The 20,166-nt window shown below is 42.4% G+C and overlaps 1 protein-coding gene across 10 annotated transcripts in view; it reads left to right on the top strand.

The window, feature by feature from the left end:
* Sox6 (SRY-box transcription factor 6) overlaps nt 1–20,166 on the top strand; it is a 371,593-nt gene that overhangs the window by 286,965 nt on the left and 64,462 nt on the right. For all 10 annotated transcript variants that reach the window (XM_038332186.1, XM_038332161.1, XM_038332179.1 and 7 more), the window contains 3 exons: nt 2,976–3,125; nt 8,351–8,534; nt 11,264–11,448. In XM_038332186.1, coding sequence (XP_038188114.1) covers nt 2,976–3,125; nt 8,351–8,534; nt 11,264–11,448 — 519 coding nt within the window. The remainder of the gene's footprint in view (nt 1–2,975; nt 3,126–8,350; nt 8,535–11,263; nt 11,449–20,166) is intronic.

Genomic DNA, 20,166 nt, shown 5'->3' with positions numbered 1-20,166 from the left:
GACTGAAAGGGCTGATCTCCTGAGAAGCCGTATTCATAGGTTTTTATCTTGGAACATCAGTCCTAATAATAATGGCATTCAAATGAATCTCCAAGCTGAGACGAGAATTTGAGGGGTGTCCCTTAAGAACAAATAAAATGGCCCAGTGTAAGAGAAACAATATGTGAGTGAGTGTTGACACTTTGGATTCTCTAGGGAAAAGTCAACTTTCGACATCATAATTTTATAATAAAGACTGTCATTCACTAATTCTCCCCTACAGTTAGACTTCCCCAGTCAGCTTCCTGGTGATGTCACTTATGTTAGTCAATGATCACCAGAGACTTTAGAAATCCTTCAGTGAGAAAGAGTTCTAGGGCTGGAGAGATGGCTCATTCATTAAAGGATAGGTTCACAACCAAAGACTATAAGAGAAAGAGTCAAAAGATTAAAAGAAAAGAGAGAGAACAGTGTGGAGATCAGAAAATAAACACAAATCCAAAACCATCATTGCTATTACTCAACAGAATAGTGCGCAAGATGCTGTAAAGAGAAGCAGTCAGAGAACAAAAAGGATCCTTAAAATCGTGGCAGTGGAAAGTTCATAGAAGTCTTAGAATAAGCTGATGGAAATAATCTGTCACAGAGTAGACTAAAACATTTAAGAGTGTGAGATAGAAGGAAAAACTAAAACCAGAGGCTTCATGAGGATGTCAGACATTTATTAATGTGAGTTGATGGGGAGCCTCAGAGTGTTTCCTAGAGTTGAAGCACATGGCTTTATACATTGGAAGAGCTAGGCTCTAGACCAGTGAGTTCAAAGTCAACAGGCAGACAGCCCTCAGAAGAAATCTCTGCACTTGGTATACAGGAAGAAGGCAATGCTGTCTCAAGTGAAAACTGATTTCATGCAAAGACTCTGAGATCAGAATGACATCAGACTTCCTTGGCAATAAGAGTAAAAGGACAGTAAGTCATTGGTCCTTGGAATGCTGGGAATCATTTTTAACTTAGAATTCTGTATCAAGAGGGAATATCATAATAATAAGTTTCTGAGTCATTGTTCCTAAAATACTAACCTCATGGGCACTTTTCTCAGGTATTTCCTGGAGGGTATTTACTATCAAAAATATAACAATTAACTAAGAAACAGGAAGCCATGATAGACAGAAAATTAAATCAAACATAGGAGAGACAAAGGGGAATTCTTTGTAACATTGGTCTAATGAACAGCTGGAGTAAAAGTGTAGAGAATTCTAGAAGGCATCTCTAAGAGGTGGGAAATGTATACAGTGATTAGCCATATATTCAACTGTATTGTATTGAGTTTTCTTGGTCTTTAAGAAAGTCTGGATTCCCAGTGATAGTTATAGAAACCAGAAAGAGATAAATGAGAGATAAAATGATAAACAATACAAATATTAAATCTAACAAAGAGCTAAAGAGAAGAGTTACTGCTGAATTTAATCCATATAATCCCAACTACTTGGGAGACTGAGACAGGCAGGTCCCAAGTCCAAGGTATGTCTGACTTTCAGAGTGAGCTTAAGTTTAGCCTGGACAACTTTGTGATGATAGCCTGTCTCAAAATAAAATATTGAAAGAAGTCTGGGGATATGGCTAAGAGGTATTACCTAGCAAGCCTGAGGACCTAGCTTCAACCCTAGTACCAGAGAGAGGGGGCTAGGAGAGGAGAATGAAATATAGCTCTTGGCATAGCTCAGCTACGAATAGTGCCAGAGTAGAATGAACAGTAAGACTATCTTAGAATCTCTGACATTGACACTAAGCAGTTAGAAGGATGCATGAAGGCATATATAGCTGGCGATGTAGAAAGCTAAGCTTTCATCCTCCTGTGTGAGAACAGCATATAAACATATACAAATGAGGTGATAAGTGAGAAAAGTCAACCAAGTTGAAAGGGAATGGTCTCCTCAAAGTAGGAGTGAGGTGGGGAGGGCAGTGTGGGGAGGCCAAGCTATGGTTGTAGAGGCTTTACTTTATTTAAGGTGACCATGTTGTTGTGATTTTCTTTTTATTTAAAGGCCTTAAAGTAGTATTGAATTTATTAAATAATGGATAACATTATTTTGATAAAAGTTAAATTTATCTAAAAGTGATATTGGCCCATATTTCAGTCTTGAGTCTACATTCATTTAATTCAATATACTTAATGTTGATCATTTTAAGAAGAATAGTATCAGATTGTCTGTTTACTTTGTCTCCAGAAAGGAGCCCGTGTAAGAGGGAGCAGAGGATGAATAAGATAGCAAGAATAAACAAATACTTAGAAAGGACCCAAGACACAGGTTGAAACAGAGGGGAGATAAGCCTAGAGTCCCAAGCCAAAGGAGAACTTGGGAGGACACCAGCTTGAGCTGTTCTAGCTATAAAGGGGACACTAGGTTATCTCCCATCAGCAACTGGGGCCAGGAAAAGGAGCTTGATTTTTGTTCCTATGGCTTCCCCATCTAGCTATAACCCTGTCAATGGTCGTTAAAATACTGCCTAGAGAAAAGACTGAGAGGGAAGCGGCTGCTGGTGGACTCTAGGGGCTTAGGGGCAGCGCTGGTCTTTAAGGATCTGCATCCCCAGAGAAGTATGGGAAGATCAAGGACCCAGGGAATTTCAGTTCGGTTTCTTAGTTCCCAAGTGGACAGCCAGATATTAAAGAACATTATATAGTGATTTCAGGCTCTTAGAAGGGATCTAATAGACTGCTGTGCCGAACTCCTTTTAGTACAATTGAAGTAACTGAGTTCTCGAGAGGCCAGTCTTGTCCCAGCCCATGGTGTCATTGTTGGAACACGGTACCATGCTTCTCATTCTAGTCCTCTTCCTTTCTGAGTTACTTGATTTTTCTTATTTTCCTCTTTTAAAAAAGTGAGAGAGGAATGCAGGGTTGTGAGAGATGCTATCTGGCAGCACGGTAAGTTTTCCTGAGCCTGTCCCAGCCGCGTTTAATGAGACCGATGGTCGCCTTCTCTGTTTTGCAGCAGCTCTATGCCGCTCAGCTGGCCAGCATGCAGGTGTCACCTGGAGCAAAGATGCCATCAACTCCACAGCCACCAAACACAGCAGGGGCGGTCTCACCTACTGGGATGAAAAATGAAAAGAGAGGGACCAGCCCTGTAACTCAAGTTAAGGTACTTGCTTTGCAGGATTATGGAAATGGTTTGGAAAATAGCTTTGTAAGGAAGGTGGTGAAGCGGGCTATGCTGGGAGTAAGCAGCCCTCTTTATGGGGAACGCCATGAGTGAGCATTGAGAAACAGGTGCTTGCCTTTTGATAACAATAGTGCTATATTGTGAGATCCTGCCCTAACTCCAAAAACTCACTCCTCAAAAAAATCTCTCCCTTCAGAGTCTGGATTTCATTTTTTAGTGTTCACTGGCAAGAATGGCTGTGCTTTTATTGTCAGTCTTTGTCACAGCCCTGCAACACTTATCCATATTCCTTAAACAGGTGGGGAGCCCACTCAGCGTATCAGAGCATGGCCTAGAATCCCTGTGTTCAGAGAGGATCAAAGGGGATCTAATGCTGGACGTGGCATAGTTTTGTGGAGCTCTGTCCTTCAGAACTGGCTGCAAAGTGGTGCTGAGGAATATCAATGGCTGGTGGTGCTTTTGACCATGTCATTACGACAGGATAAATGGGCTTTCACAGTTATGGGGAGAGTGTTGATACATGTTTTTTAAACTGATTTTCAGTGTCCTCAAACTGGTCCCTTGAAGGCGGGGGTACTTGGTGACAAGGGCTATGATCAGACACTTCAAATCTGGTCCCTACACAGTACAAGTTGCTTGGGGGGATTGTTTCCGCTTCCTATATTGAATTAATAAATTCACACAGTTTGGAGAAGCAGTTGCTATATGTAAATTGACTGTGAGCTTGGAGAGGTGTGCTAAGTGTGAATGCATGGTTGTAATTTTGCAGAAGTACTACATGCAGGGAGTTTGGGCAGTTATTGAATCTTCACACAGCAAACAGTTGAGAATAACCAATGTCACTAGTGGGTGCTCTGCAGCCACTGAAGCTGCTTTATTTTAGTAAATCTCAGATGGCAATATTGAGATTTCAGAAAGTCTGCAAAAATAATGGACTCCAAGTATTGAAGACTTAAAAACATGAGCACCCTCCAAATGACCTGTCTGTGCTCCATTCACAAATATGAACTTAATGATTTTCTAGAGAAACAGGGTGACATTACACTTAATTGTTAGAAATCATGAGCTGTCACAATTAACACAGGAATTGTAAGTTTGTAGAAATAGATTGTTTTATATTGCAAAAACCTATTTGTGAATCCGAATCATAGCATAGCAAGCAGCTCAACCCAAGGACTAAGTCTCTTCATAGTTGTCAGAGAAAGAGTATGTGAAACACCAGCAACTTGGGCTATTTGGGTATTAAATATTTTAACATGAAAAAGTCATTTTGTAATTTAAGTTGGCCAACTGGAACTGTACCAAACCAAGCCTTTACTGGATGAGTAAATGTTCCCTGGCTAAATTCAAGTTTCTATCTGCTTTTACCATTCCAACTCTGTGGGCCAACAGATTTTATTACTCACTTGACCACATGTAAATGCTTAGGCATAAGAGTTCTGTATGGTTTGACTTGACAGTATTTTATGTTAGTAACAAAGGACCCATTTCTTATACTTCTTAGATCATATATTATGTATGTGAGCAGAAATGTATAAACCAAGACATAAAGTGAGCATTTAAATTGAATATTCCTATTACTGAAGAACTTCTGGAAGTAAACTCAGTCTACTAACTGAGGAGATTTCTTCACCCAGATTCATCGTGGTCCACTATAGCCGTTTTCCCGCGATAGAGAATGGTCATGCACTGTATAGTGAAATATTGCAGGGCAATGTTTGCTGAAGGTAATGAGATAAACACAGGGTTTCATCTGTTAAAAGTCTGTCACTGTAATCTGGGAGTTGATAATATTATGGGCCTTACATGAGGCCATATGTTCTCTATCATGTAATGAGCATTCTATAAATGGTGGTGGTAGTGGGGATCTTCACAGTGGTCATGAAGGAGCAGAAGTAGTTTCATTGTGGGGATGGAAGTGTCTGGTTACATAGTTCCACAATGAGAAAGATCCAGAATTATTGGGCTGGACGGTGAGTATCACCTATCAGCTCTACATACAGCAAAAGCCTTCTCAACCTGGCAAGGCATTCTTTGTCCCTGCAGCCTTTCCCCTGACAAACAATTTGTGTTATCTTAGACTGGGTGGAGGGGTATATAATTAACCCTGTCAACAATGTCTCAAAATTTCATGATCCTTACATAGAAAGAACATAAATATTTTCTCAGATTATATATTTTAGATCGATGACATGGTCTTTGTCATTTTTTTCCAGCTTTTAGTAGCGTGATTTGCCTGCATCTTAGCCACCTCTAAGTTTTTTTCTAATCTTATCTGCTACCTCTATCATTCGTGTCCATTTTGAGGTCGGATTTTTCTCTTCTTTATTTGTATTTTTATGTTTCTGTGTAAGCCCATCATTATTAAATAGATGCTACACATTTTGAATTCCACAGTGTTGACTGTTAAAGGGTTTGCATCTCTTTAAATATCGGAAATCTATTCTGAGACACAGAACCCCTAGATCCTCTTTGGATATACTATTCATATTTGTTAGTCAGGTTCAAAACAACCAAGAATCTCAAGGTAGTGTATCCCCATGATGAGTGAAGGCAGCAAATTCCTGAACTTAATTTACTTAATGCTCTGTATGTGCAGCAAGGGACTGTTGCACTGTGTTCTTGGGAGACTAAGCCATTCTCAGTCCTTCATGAATGTGCAGTCATTTGCCAACTCTCTTCTTCACTCTCCCCAGACTCAAGTTGCCTCCTCATACGCACTTACTGATCAGCCCTCAACTAAACCTGCAGTCCACTCTTTTGCAGCTCCATAGCATTCTCTTTCTTTCTCTACAGATCTGACCTTGTTGGTACCTTGCCTCAAAAGTATTGTCTACATTAACATTTATAACCTCTGAACTCTCAACTCAGGGAGGCTGCCAAGCTACCTGTACCATTTTCCAAAAACTCCTTCTCCATAGTAAAGTGGACCAGTCTAGAATTCACTTATTTCAGACACTGCTGTCCCAGGATCAGCATCGATGTCTGAAGAGCACTGTCTAATATTAGATCCTGTCTGGAGGGTGGGTCTTTAACCTCAAAAGTAAACCCAATCCTGCCCCTCTATCATGATTATAATGGAGAGCATTTGACATTAATTGTGAGTCATAAATAAGTTAGAGATATTAAAACTGAAAAAGGTGTTATAAACTCCATATTTTCAAGGAAATTGAAGAAAACGTAAGTAGAATAAAACAAGGCACAGAAAACGTAACTAGTTGCCTACAAGCGATAAGTGCCGCACTTTAGATGGAATTAATGGCAGTTTCTCACCTGTAGAAGAAGAAAAGCAGTGAGAACTCTGCAAAGGGAAACGCAGGGAAGACGGCCCTGGAGCGGCACCAGAAAGGGTTGGTCTGGCACACGCAGCTAGAGGAAAGAATTGGATTTATGTTTGAAGAAATAATAGATGAACATTTCTTTAACTTGACAAGAACTCTAAACTCAGACAGTTTAGAAGTTTAGCAAACCCCAAATGAAGGCAGCATAGAGAGTATAAACCAAATAGCGTATAAAGTGCTAGGATTCCAATATACATGAAGGAAGAGACTAGTTTAAATATCCTTTGAATTAAGGGCAAGAAGCAATTTATTTTAGTACATTAGATAATTTTGACATTCATAGTGGATGTAATCTTGTTTCCCCAGAACATGTCCTATTCTAAATATAAAGTGCATTGCAACACAGATGGGACGGAGCACTTGTTTCATATTAATACTAAACAAACCAAAACAAACAACAACATAGACCATCACTACATTAATATACAAATGATTTTTCCTCTGCTCATTTGGTAGAAAGGGAGGTGGAGATTTGTAGTCCAATAAATTAGACTCAAATTCTTTCATCCCTAGATGGCCTTGGGAAGATGCTTTTTATTATTTTGATTTCCACCTCCCCGTTTGTAAAGTCTGAGTAGTCTAGCCCATCCTCCTAGTGGCATCAGTGGCTGAGTGGGCTGCACTGAGGTGCCTGGTGTAAAGTTTGGTGCATGGTCACCTCCGCGCATGTCCCTGTTCTCTGTCCCTGTTCTCCCTCTCGCCCTTCCTCCTCCAGTGCTGTTTTCTGGCACATCTGTTGATTGACATCCCGTAGTATATGGCCATCTTTTTATAGATGGAGAAATAAAGCCTCAGTGAGGTCACATGTTAACCACGGGAGAGAATGTTCTGTTACCAGACTCCGTTGTGTATTTTCAATAATGTCATTGAAAGCAGTTTCTCTGTGCCCTCCCAGTGGCAAAACAGAATCTGACATTTGCTGATGATTTTGCTTCAGAATGCAATAATGTAGATCTTAACACTGAACCTTTAAATCACACACTCATATCCATATTTCTGAAATGATTATTATCTGCAGCTCTTTGATGGTAGAATAAATGAGACAAAATGAAAACAAGTTGCTTAACTTTCAAGTCACTGGCTATCCTAGAGTTCCAAGCCAGAGATGGAAATACTGGGTTCAATGTGGAGGGATATGGTCTTAAAATAGACATTCCATAAATATATGTAGCAAAGATTGTAACAAGACATCACTTTAAACATGAAAAATAAATTGCATATAGCATAGCATGTAAAACATAATTATAATGTATGCTTGCTTTTCACAAAAATTAATTTTAAACATGAATAGAGACCAGAATATAAACCACAAGAGCACCCACACCCAGAAAGCCACATAGAAGCCTGTGGTGTGGCATGGGACTCTGAGGGCAGGGGCCCTGGAGAGCAAAAGAAGACTCTCCATGTTTCCTTTCTAAAGTACTTGCAATTGTTTGATTTAAAATATATATTAAAAAATTAGCTGCAGGGACTATTTATAGTCACAGGAACTTTTCTGAGAGACGAACACAAAAGCACTACAGAGCTACTGAAATTTTAAATAATTCTTTGTAAATGCCCTAGGTTAATTTAGATCCCTGAAAACACATTAGGAAATTAAGCTGTAATGTGAGCTAATTCAGATTTTAATTTGGCAAAAAGAATGATCCAACTACACAGTTAATGTAAATAGAAGCATAACACAGGGAAATTAATGAGGTTCCTTCCGATGAATCTTCAAGGAGGTAGATAATTAGCTTCTTTTGTTATTGTTGTAGGAGAACATGGCATTGTCTCGGAGGTGTAAAATAACTGTGGCTTACTAAGTGATAATGTGCTTCATTTGTCTTTTTTAAAATAATTATTCATGTTAAACTCTTGTAGGATGAAACAGCAGCCCAGCCGCTGAATCTCTCATCACGGCCTAAAACAGCAGAGCCTGTGAAGTCCCCAACATCTCCCACCCAGAGCCTCTTCCCAGCCAGCAAAACCAGCCCTGTCAACCTTCCGAACAAGAGCAGCATCCCCAGCCCCATTGGAGGGAGCCTGGGGAGAGGATCCTCTCTAGGTAAATGGGAGAGTCCACTTCAGGAAGGGACCTGTGACCTAGAAAAGAAGCACTCTGGCCAGGATGGCTTGCCCTTGGGCCCTGTGTGCTCTTTGGGAAGGATAGTGATATTCTTTCCACCGAACCAGAACCCAACTTGGTATCTTGGGTGACTTTTGAAAAATGTCTCAAATCCTGCTAGGATCCATTTTTTGAGATGATAATGGATTCTGGCCATCAGACACGTAAGGAGGTCTTAATTTCGTCAAGATTTTGCCTAAAAATAATTCTGTAAGGACATCAAGAACTGGCTTCATTCAGGAAGCCATGTCACAAGGTGCCTTTTCCTTCTTGCTTTTTCAAGGCTCTCTAGAGGTTTTCACACGGCTGTTTGAAAGTGTGGAGCAAAAGCATGGGTTTTACAACAGGACATGCCTGTACCAAAAACCTTCACTGGCTGGTGTTGTGGCTCTGGACTTTAGTATTTCCTAAACCCTACATGGGGTAGTATTGTGTAGGCCAGAAGAGAATGGTCTGCCTGGCGAGGGTCTTGCAGTATCCAGCACATTAGAGCTCTCTTTTGAAAGACTAGGATAGGTGAATCCCAACACATTTTCTTGGGTAGAATGAAGCAATAGGCAAGAAAACATTTGTCAATAGGAACAAACCAAATGCATTAAGGATGTCGTTACTGGATTCCTCTTGTCCCTTGTCTTTCCAAATAAAGACAGTGAGATTCAAAGAGGTTGGATTTGACCCCCCCCCCCCCCCATTTCTTTACCACGTTCCCTTCCTTGTGTTATCTAATCGTGGAGCCTCTTGCCTATTATAATTGCATATGGTGATGTGTGGTGGACCCACTACAAACTTTTTTATCTAGTCTTTCCGGCTTTATTAATTTCACTTGACTTTACAATTAGGCAAATGTTAGTTCTTACTGGTAGAATGCCTGAGCTCCAACCTGGGCTGTGAAATAGCAGAACCAGGACAGATACCCAGATCCTGCTGCTCTCGGGAAGCTCCCAGGGCGAGGCGTGCTCGACTGGGCTGAGGGTGAGATGCGGGCCCTCTCCAACACTCGGGGCATTAGGACAGGATTGAGCAACAGCCTGTCTGACTTCCAGTCAGGCTTGCCTCATAGGAGCCACAAGCTTTTCACTCCTGCCAGGGGAGCTCAGTGTGAAGAGAAGAGTGCATGCCTGGACCAGTGCTTCGAACTGGTTCTTTTGGCTGGCGTTATGGGAGTAGGGAGATGAGAACAAAGAAGTCAACATAGGAAAACTAGACTGCCTCTTGAAGTGGCCCTTGTGCGGTGCACTTCCACAATCCTGTCTGGAAAGCACTTGTTCATGGGCTGCACAATCTGCAGGGACGGAAGGAGCTGGTTCGCCACAGGCTCTGCTCCTGTCAGCAACGAGAGCAGCCATCTTAGTCAGAGCTGGGGGGTGGCCAGAGTGAAAGCGTCTGCTGCTAGGGCAGTCTCTGCACCAGATATTGCACGAAGGTGGCCCTTTTATCCAGAAAAACTTCAAAGAAAGAAGCTTATCTCCTATAAAGGCACTGACTTTTAAAAACATTTCATATAGACAGTTTCTGGAACTTCACAACTCACACAGATATGCCCATGTGTTGTAGCATACAAGGTGTGTGGCATGAGCTTGACTGCAGTCTAGTTTCCCTGTTGCTCTGTCCTGTGTGAGGTGTCTGCACATATCATACATGTCTGTCCACACAAGTGTGAGGAAATACGAAGGACCTTACACAAGTAGATAATGTCAAATATACAACAGCTGAAATCTAACAGTAATCAAAATAATTGCCCTCTTTTGTCTAAAAATGGAAAAAAAACGATTCAAAGTATTCAATTAAGGCTGAAGGTAAAGTACAAGGCATAGAGGAAAAATTAGTTTCTATTCCTTTTTTCCCCTCTGGGTTACATGGAATATAATGGAAGAAAATGTTTATTCTTAGTTGATTTGAGGATTTGTGCTCGTGTGAAAGCCTTTGCCACACATCCTGCTTCACTGTATGTCAGGATTGGGGGTGGGAGGAGAGGCTGGGAGCAGTGGGTGTCCGAGCTGGGGATGGGGCAGCGCTGCCATCCTCTTGGTAAATAACCGAGGCAGTGTGATAGGAAGAATGCTTCATTAACCAGCCAGCTCTGGGAGAAAGGAGCGTGTGGTGTGCTCCTTCCCACCCCCTCGCTTCTGCAATGGACACAAAACACACACATACAGATGTCACCATAGTGCCCGTGTACCCTCACAGGTCTCAAACTGTTCCCCTCCACATAACACACCAAATACAAGAGTATCTGGACAGAAATCCCAGCCACCTCTCTGCCTTCTCCCCTTCTTGTTGCTCCCCAATCCGATCAGGAAAGATTGTACACAAAGAATAGAAACATGGAAAGCTAGGAAGGAGATGTAGGAGCATTGATAACTGGAGGCACAAGTGACAAATACTTCCCCTGTGCATACAAGATTAGAACTTATGACCAATCATCTGTGAGAGGGTACGGGACAGCCTTCCAGCCTGGAGTGCCAGGGTACATCCGTGGCCTACCTGCACCCTGAGCCACAGCTTGCTTCACTCGGCTTTCTGTGCTCTAACTAGTGTTGTAGTTTTCTTAAGAACAAATGTGCCCCCTCCTTGTTCAGAGAATACAGTGTTCCCCTGGGGAGTGGGTCACAGCCAGCACTCGAGGGACTGTCTCCACATGCCTCTAACAACGCACCCTATGTATGCAGATATCCTGTCCAGTCTCAACTCTCCTGCCCTGTTTGGGGACCAGGACACAGTGATGAAAGCCATTCAGGAGGCTCGGAAGATGCGAGAGCAGATCCAGCGGGAGCAGCAACAGCAGCCACACGGGGTCGATGGGAAACTGTCTTCCATGAACAACATGGGTCTGAGCAACTGCAGGAATGAGAAGGTAACCCTGCATCCCTCCCCACTCCATAGCAGGTCCATGGGTTCACTCGCATCTCTCCTTAGGCTCCCGGCTCCCAGGCTCTTACCAGTGATCTGGGTTTCCAGCTTGAGGGCCACCTTGTCATTTACTCAAATCTGCCCTTATGTCACATGCTCACGTTACTGCTGGTTGGCACTTAGGTTGCCTCCCAGGTTCTCAACCTACCTGCCTATTGGTGTCTCTCTGTCCCAGTCTGCACTATTTAGGGACCTTCTTACAAAGATTGTAAATTGTATAGTTGGGATGAGAATAGAATGTAACAATATTTAAAAGGATACACACATAAGCTCACAGTAACGGCTCACCGTTAAATTTAATGCTACACTTCCTATCCAAAAGTAAAAAACAAAACAAGCAAATTTCAAACTGCATTTGATTTTCATCAAAAAAAAAAAATTATCGGGTGCCTGTTCTGGGATAGACACATACAGAAGTAAGGGAGTCTGGAGTGGATGCCAGAACTAAACAGCGTACACACTAGTAGGGGACAGAGACTGTGGAGAAGGCTGTGTCAGTACATGGCTGGGGACCAAGGGGAAATAAAAGCAAGTTAAAGGGAAGAAACCAGCTTAGGGCGGTTATTTCAGAAGTGGCAATACGGACTGTCTGGATATGACTCAGGATAGAGACCTGAATGAAGTCATGGTGTGGCTGCAGGAGGATCAGAGTAGAAGGCATTCCAGATAGGTAGAGCTATGCAAGCATGGGCCAGTGTGGCCAGAATGTCACAAGAAAGGGGATAGCTGAAAGCATGACGTAGAAGTCACGGCCTGGGCAAAGCACATTCGACCTGGTGGACTCTGAGAAGCCTCTTCATTGCATCCCACACTGAACCTGTCCAGTGTGTGAATGAGATTTGATTGACACACAGAAAGACCATTTGGCCTCCTGAAGAAGAGTGGGAAAGGGGGACTGGGAGCAGTGCACCCTGCAGGACAGCTCATTCATTCCTTTTATACACAAATACTTGCCCAGCACTAAACTGTGAGAAAATGCTTATTTATTTACTTTTAAATATGGGGCTATTGGAGAGGGACAGATGAATATTGTAATAGACAATAGTAGTAGCTGTTAAGAAAATGTTAAAAAAAACCCCTACGTGTGTTTATTTAGTGAACTAAAGCTGCAGGCTGCTGGGCTCAGGCCAGGAGTCTCCCCTTTGTTTCAGTCCTGGCTAACTGTAGTGAGGACACAGTGGCAGAGTGTGCACAGTAAGATAAAAGCTTGCGGTTTCCGCAGTTCCCCACAGGGCTTTTCTATTGGCTCCTGAAGAAGCTGGGAGGTGTGCAGTGCTATTTGTGTTCCTGTGTGGCATGACCGTCTGGAAGCACAGGTGTAATCCTTTCCTAAGTGACTATACACTGGCTTGCGTAGAGAGCAGGGACTTAAGCTATGCAGCTCTGGAGGCCAGTCTGCAGGCAAGGTCACAGCCAGGCTCTCTGCAGCTCTCAAGGAGGGCCAAGCCCTCCTCTGCCTGCCTTCTAGTTGTTACAAGAACCCTGGCTTACTTCTGCCTTCTCCTGATTTCCTCCTGTCTTTCCTACTTGCCTTCTGTCTGTGTGTCTGTTACCTAACCCATCTAATCTGTGTGACCTTGCTCTAACTTGATGACATCTATAAAACTCCATTTCAAAACAAGGTCAAATTCACAATTGCATAAAGTTAAGACTTTTCTGTTAAGGAAACAATGTGACCCATACAAGTGTGCACAAGCATAGCTCATTCCCAAGCTTTTGACCATACTGCTGTACTCTTAGGCCATCCTAGGAGACTAGGGGTGCAGGGTAGGATGTGGTTGGTAATAGGATGGGATACTCCAAGACTCATATGGACAGAGAGAGATGTCTTCCCAAAGCCAGGTAAAGATGTGGTTTTCCCTCCATTCCCCTGTCCTATGACTGCCATTAGCATCTTACAGGATGTGGAACATCATATATAAACTTAGGTGCACACACATACCTATATGATAATGAATTAAAAATTAATATCTTATACTATATGTAGTTATTTACTATTATCATTTGGAGCCAAAGGTCAAAAGTGGACACTGTACACTTCAAATTCCAAAGATTAATTTTTATTTCCCATTGACTTTTCTCAATTCATTTGTGAGGAAGGAAGAAATCTGAAGCTAAAAATGAAAAAAAAAAACACTTTATTTTTCCCATAGAAGGCATGAGAGGAAAAGTGAGAAATAAGGTTGACTTTGAACACATTGGTAAATTATAACCTAACCTACAATATACTGAAGAGAACTGAGTCCCTGAAGGTAAGCTGCAAAGTGGTTTCTACAGAACAGGAAGCTGTGGCTTCCTAGTTGAGGGAATCATTGTGTCAATGGATACGGTTCCTGGGGTTGGATGTGAGACACGGAAAAGCCCATGCTCTTTAGGAATGCTATATGTGTTTATCAGCTCTTCTCATAGGATCTCAAGCCTCCTGAACAAGATCGCTGTTTGAGGTGATTGGCGTGGCTGTGTGGGCCTTATTGGGAGATCTCTGTATTTGCCAGGCTAGTTGGGCTAGTTGCAGTTAGAGGAATGTATCGAGAGCCCCGTGAGGGAGGCAGCTTTAGCTCTTACCATGCAGATCTCCATCCTAAAGTTGTGACTTTCCTTCCTTAAGAACACTGCCATTTCTTCTCACTTTTTCTTCCAAGTCAAAGGTTAAGTATATAATATGCAGTAAGACTAGGAAGTCGATTGGGACAAATCCAGTTTGCTATCTGGCTTCAAAACTGCCCAGCTTTAAATGGCTGGCCCAGTTTTCCTTAACTATAAAGACCTGTAAACTGTAAATTAGACATGGTAATTTGTTCCTTGGATCCCATGTCACAGTTTTAGGTAAGTTTCAGAGCATCGCTGTCACGGACCTTATCATTTATTAAGCACACTTCTCTCTTTTACTTAAACCTTTTTTACAGAAGAACATAGCACACACCTGGATTCCCTGGGAAGCAGGCTACTCACTGGATGTTAGTGGCAGGGGTGTGTATGTGGGTACTCTCCAAAACCGGCATCTGTAGAAGGGACAGGGACAAAGCCGGACTGGGTGAGGAAATGGTGCACTGTGCCTCCCCCAGCAACCCCTTCACAAGCTTCAGGACCCCATTGTTAGTGAGAATTGCTCCAAATTTCGAGAGGGAAATTAGTTTTGCATACTCGTGCCAATCAGTCCTTGGATTCAAAAGAAAGCTACCCTGAAAAGAGGACTTGATCTTGTCTGAGGTGACTGTCTTTAGCTGAAGCAAGGCCAAATAGGAGAGAGAGAACCTTCCAGTGCTGGGGGGATGGGGCTTCGCACCCCAGTGTCCACCATTGTCTGTTACGTTCACCACACTAGGTGTGAGTAAACAGACTCTGTGTATATAACCACTGTGGGCTAGTGAACAGGCCCAGACACAGGAAAGCTGCGAAGCTGTGTTTTTATCACACACACAGGCTCATGTGTGTGTCCATATGAATATATATTTACCCATGATCTGTTTCACTTTATTGAGCAAATCTTTATATTTTGCCACTTTAGTACGAAACATCACTGACTTGATGGGCCAGAACGACGCCAGTGGAGTTGCTCTGGGTAGCTGTTGCAGGGTGTGCAGGGTCTGCTAAATACTTAGATCGTGGGGACAACAGACTGCGACAGCGCCTCAGGGTCTGTCATCTGTGCCCTCATCCCATGAGCCTCTCTGCACACACACTGTGAGTGTCCTGCCAGCAGAAGGCCGTCTTGTCTGTCAGTTAGCTTTTCCCACCAACAACACCAGCCAGCTGCATCTGCGCTGGAGCACTGGTGCGATTAGATCATATGGTCGTAATATGGTGAATTCCTTACCACATTTCATCGTTCTGACAATTCTAAGTATTTTTGTCACGACAATCCACCGCAGAACTTCAGTCACACTACTTATAAATGTCATGGAGCTAAGCTCAGGGCATCTGAATAAGAGAGAGGTGAGTCAGGGTAGTCTTCTTCGTGAATAGTCTTTGGTATGTTTGGCGTGTGCGTGTGTGTGTGTGTGTGTGTGTGTGTGTGTGTGTGTGTGTGTGTATACTCAGTGGTTGGAGACAAAATTCAAAATTCATGTCGGGTCACAGATCTCAGTAGTGGGCAGAATGCGCAGGCATATAGATGTGCCCTTGGCCATCACTCCCTCTGGGAATCGCTTGAGAAAGATCCTGACCCTTAGGAGACATCCAAATGAGCACAGTGGCAAAGGAGCACACTTACCTGTGTCTGAAGTACAGTGGCTGCAACTGGAGCTGCAGTGTGGGCGAGTGGAGCTTACTGCTAGAGGGCTTGCTCTGCGGGTTCACAGTGCTGGGTCTGCCAAAATCAGAGCACACCAGACCACCACCAAAACACAAGGGGATTGGAGGCAGCATTCCATCCATCTGGTGCCGTGACTACTGGCGACAGAGGAGAAATGGGCCCAGTGAAAGGAAGGAGCTTACTGACCGTCAGCTACTCACAGCAGAAACAGAGTTAAGTCTTGGTGCTCCTCACCCAGGTTACTCTTTCCACAGAGAGAACAGTATCAGATTTAGTTAGCAACTTTCTATGATAGTTTAAGCCTTGGGCATATGAAACAACTTTTGCCCTGACCGTCTCAAACCTTTGATGGAATAGGGAAAAGCTATATATAGTGCAGAGAACCATGAACGTCCTGCTTTCCGTACAGATGCTGCTTTCTGTCTCCACGGCGCCTTGTTCCTGTTACTCTGGAGTCACACGGAAGGTGGAGTGGTGTGGACATAGGAACAGAAGTGGCTGGGTGAGGAGCAGAACAGAATTTGAGGCCACAGATAGATGAGAGAGAGCCTGGCTCTTCGTGTGGACTCACCATGGATCTCAGTTCTGTCCGTGGTGTTTTCTGTCTGTCTAACTTAGTATGTCACCTTAACTCTGTGATTTCAGTGACCAGGGCTATGAGATGAAGGTGGGACTCATTTCCCTGGAAGGCTGTTGAGGACGAGTCTAACAATCATCTCGTGTGGAAAACGTTCTTTTGGTATTGGCTTCTCTCTTACTTTAAACCCGTGTGCCAACCCTGTGCTCATTTAGTTTTCTGTCTCTTGGATAAGCTCCAGTAGAAAGGGTGGGACTGCTGTGTCTTGAGGGCCGCAGTGTCTAAGAACAGGGTGAAGGCTGCGAAGGCCCTAACAGGAAGCTGCTCACAAATTCACCTGTGTGTTTTGCTTTTCTGTTTCCAAAGGAGCTTTAAGGTTTTAAATGGAGTTTGTTGTTTCTATCGGATATGTGTGCATGATGGTGTGAGCGGTCAGAGGACACTGTGGAGTCAGTTCTCTCCTGCCTCAATGTGGCTTCTGGAGACTGCTCAGATCTCAGCAGGCTGCCAAGTGTCTTTACCCTCCAAGCCATCTCACTGACCCGGGAACTTTCATGTACTAGTGACCTGCTAGAATCTGGGTGTAGCCAACAAGATAATATTCAGATATGATTTGTTGTTGGTAGGGAGCTTTTTTATCTTCTGATTTAATGTACTTTAATACATACTTTCTTTTTAAATCTGCCTTGCGTTTGATAGCAACAATCATTACTCATATTCAAATGGAATGCTTTTCCTAGTCAAGTAAAATAGAACAATGATAAGCTCCTCACTGAGGCAGGCGATACATGTGTTGTTAGTTACTTCAAAGCCACTGTTGCATTTTTACAAGTGTGGATCCTTGGTCCTCACCTGGCTTTGCAAACTCAGAACATCCACACCACAGTGACATAAAGCGTCGCCTCTCCCTGGGAAAGAAACACACAAAGGAGACTCTGCTTCTGATGCTCAGTTGCCACAACTTCTCATTATTTCTATAGCTGATTCAGATATTTACTGAATATCTGTAATCAGAAGATCAATACCGAGAGCAAACTATTTGGCAAACTGTGGAATGACTGAACTCCTTATACAGACCAATGGGTGCTTACTGTTTCCAAATCAAGTGTACACAGAACCAGTTAATTGGGATTATTGTTTTTGCAATTGACTGGCATGCTCTGTTGCAGTGTTTCCTCAGTAACTCTGCTCCCAAGAAAATACACTATGGAGGAATGTAGAGCACAGTGGAGACTTCACAGGAAGGGACAGATGCTATAGTTGTCTTTGTTTGCAAAGCAGAACAACAGTCAGTTCAAAAGATATTGTACAATACTTTCACAACATGACAAACAATGCTTAAATAGTGCTTTATGCTCCAAAAATACTATTTATTACATACCGATCTGTTCAAGGATATGCTGGTCCTGTTTCACAGGCGAGGAAGCAAAGATCAGCTAAGGCCACTCTTCCCATCATGCCTTCTTTCCATCATTGCATTTGTTCCCCATGTCTCCAAAGATAGATGGGCTGTTTCACTAAGAACCTAAGCCGAGGTGTATATCAAAGTTTCAAACATACATTTTAATGAACACATCACTATTGTGACTGTGGGCGGCTACCTAAACACGTGTTTCTGTATTCTCTTTGAGATGAACAGCTATAGTTATACTTGCATTGGTGTTTTCCTAACATAATATGTACAGAAGTGGGTAAGATTAGAAGAGAGTAATGAGGGTTTGTTAATGCTCCTTTTTGCACTTGAACCAGTAGCACTGGGCAACTCTGCGGTGCTGTGTGTAGGCTCTGGCTGAATGCAACCATTGCCTTCTTTCTTTCCTGTTGTCAGGGCTACTTCATTGGTTGCCTAGCTACTGGTTTAAGGCTTAATTCATAAAAAAAAGAGAGAAAAGAAAGAAAACAAAGGAAAGAAAGAAAAGAAAGAAAAAAGAAAGGAAGGAAAAGAAAAACCAACAACAACTTACTTGGTTCTGATTCTTGTTTCCTCTGCACTCTCACTAGGAAGAATGGTGGGAATAGTTATGGACTTATGACTCGAGATGCTTTTTAAGGACAGAGGTGAGGGTTTGGAGCAGAAATGAAGCTTTCAGTTTTGTTTATAAGTATTTAGGTTAAAATACCAAATCCAGTTACCACTTCTCCCAGTGAACATATTAAGCTTCTACACTGTCAGGTAGTAGCTTTGCGCTCATCTCTGGAAGAGCTATTGTCTGCACAATGTGTAAAGCGTACTTATTAACTAAGCCCCTCTCCAGTGCAGGCACTCTCCACGCCTCCATCCTTCCAGCTCGAGTCTTTCTGCTAGCTGTTTTCAGCTCTTGAGCTTTCAAGGCCCCTCTACACTCCTAAAAATTACTAAAGACTTTGAATGTGTGTGAGCTATAGTACATGGATGATAACAACCAATATCCATCATATTAGATATACAAACTGGAGCATTAGGATATTTATTTGCTTAAGGTAATCACAGATCAATTAGATATTACTATAAGCATCATTTTGAGTGGTAGCTATGCATTTTAAAGCAAAATTACAATATGAATGTCTTTGCTTTTAATTTTTACAGACTCCTTTAGTGCCTAATTCATTTTGGAAATAGCCAGTCTCTCTTTTCTGCTTTGTCATTAAAATTATATCCTAGACATATAATATTTTGAGCGCCATTGTTTGTACAATAGAAAAAAGTACCTAAATGGAAAAATAATATCTTAGTTTTACTGTGGAAAGCATTTTGGCTTATTGGGCCACCCACCTAAAAGGTCTATAAAGTTTCAGGGCAGGGGTTATATGCTACTCTAGATAGTATCATACACATATCTGCATTAATGTTTGAATTATATGCACCTTAATTTTAAAACATCTTCCACTCAAACATCATATGTATTTAGAAATAAGCAGAGTTTTGAGGTTGAATTCTCTTGGAGTTAAGGGGCAAAAACTGTTACCCAAACTGTGTAACTTGTATTTATACCTTGTCTGAATGCGGAAAAAAATCATTATGAGTGATTTGCAGTGATACATACCAAAAAGTAAGGAATAAGAAGTATGGGGTAAGGAGATAGTGTGAAAAAGAAACACCTGACGAGAAACTAAGGTTCATAGGTAGAGTGAGATGAAATCATGTAATTGTGGAAAAATAAGCACACAAATTTTTGATATTCATATTTGCTTAATTGGTAATGAGGGGGTCACGACTCAGTTCTGAGCTTCCTGGTAAACAGGCAAAATGGAAATGAGTTATAAGAGCCCCAGTGTGCCTGTCTATTGTATAAGTAAAATTGCTTCTCAGGAGAAATGGTTGTCATGTTTTTAAAAGGTTAATAACACTTTGAATATAAAGTGAGGTTCTGTTTAAAACACAACCTGTTTCCTGTTCTAACCAAGCTCCTGGGGACGATACAGAAGGCTCCCGGGGATCACAACCTTGCCAGAGAAGCAGCACCTGTCACTTGCCTAGGTGCCTCTGGACCCTGGAACCTGCACTCTCAGCTCAGGAGGAAGGCTCTCTGTTTCTAAGCTGTAGGCCTTTCTTGAGACCTGGCTGTCTCAGTTCATGTGACCTAATTGGGGATCTTACCCTGTGAACTGGGGACCTTGTGTCTGCCTTGTCTTGAGAGACCTCTTACAAATGCCTTTACAGAGTTGGAAGTTCACTCTGTTTTTTCTCCCCTGGTAATGATAGCTTTTCCCTTCAAAGGCATAAATCAGGAGCCTTTTCATCTTTACAGAAGTAAAAATTCACACTCTGTGTTCTCTTAACTAAAGTGGCGCTACCCAGCACTTCTCTAACCTATCACTCTGTGAGGACAGTTATCTTGGCAATGAGAGCT

This window comes from Arvicola amphibius, chromosome 1, assembly GCF_903992535.2.
Source record: "Arvicola amphibius chromosome 1, mArvAmp1.2, whole genome shotgun sequence".
Lineage (NCBI taxonomy): Eukaryota > Metazoa > Chordata > Mammalia > Rodentia > Cricetidae > Arvicola > Arvicola amphibius.
This window is presented reverse-complemented; position numbering and strand designations above follow the sequence as displayed.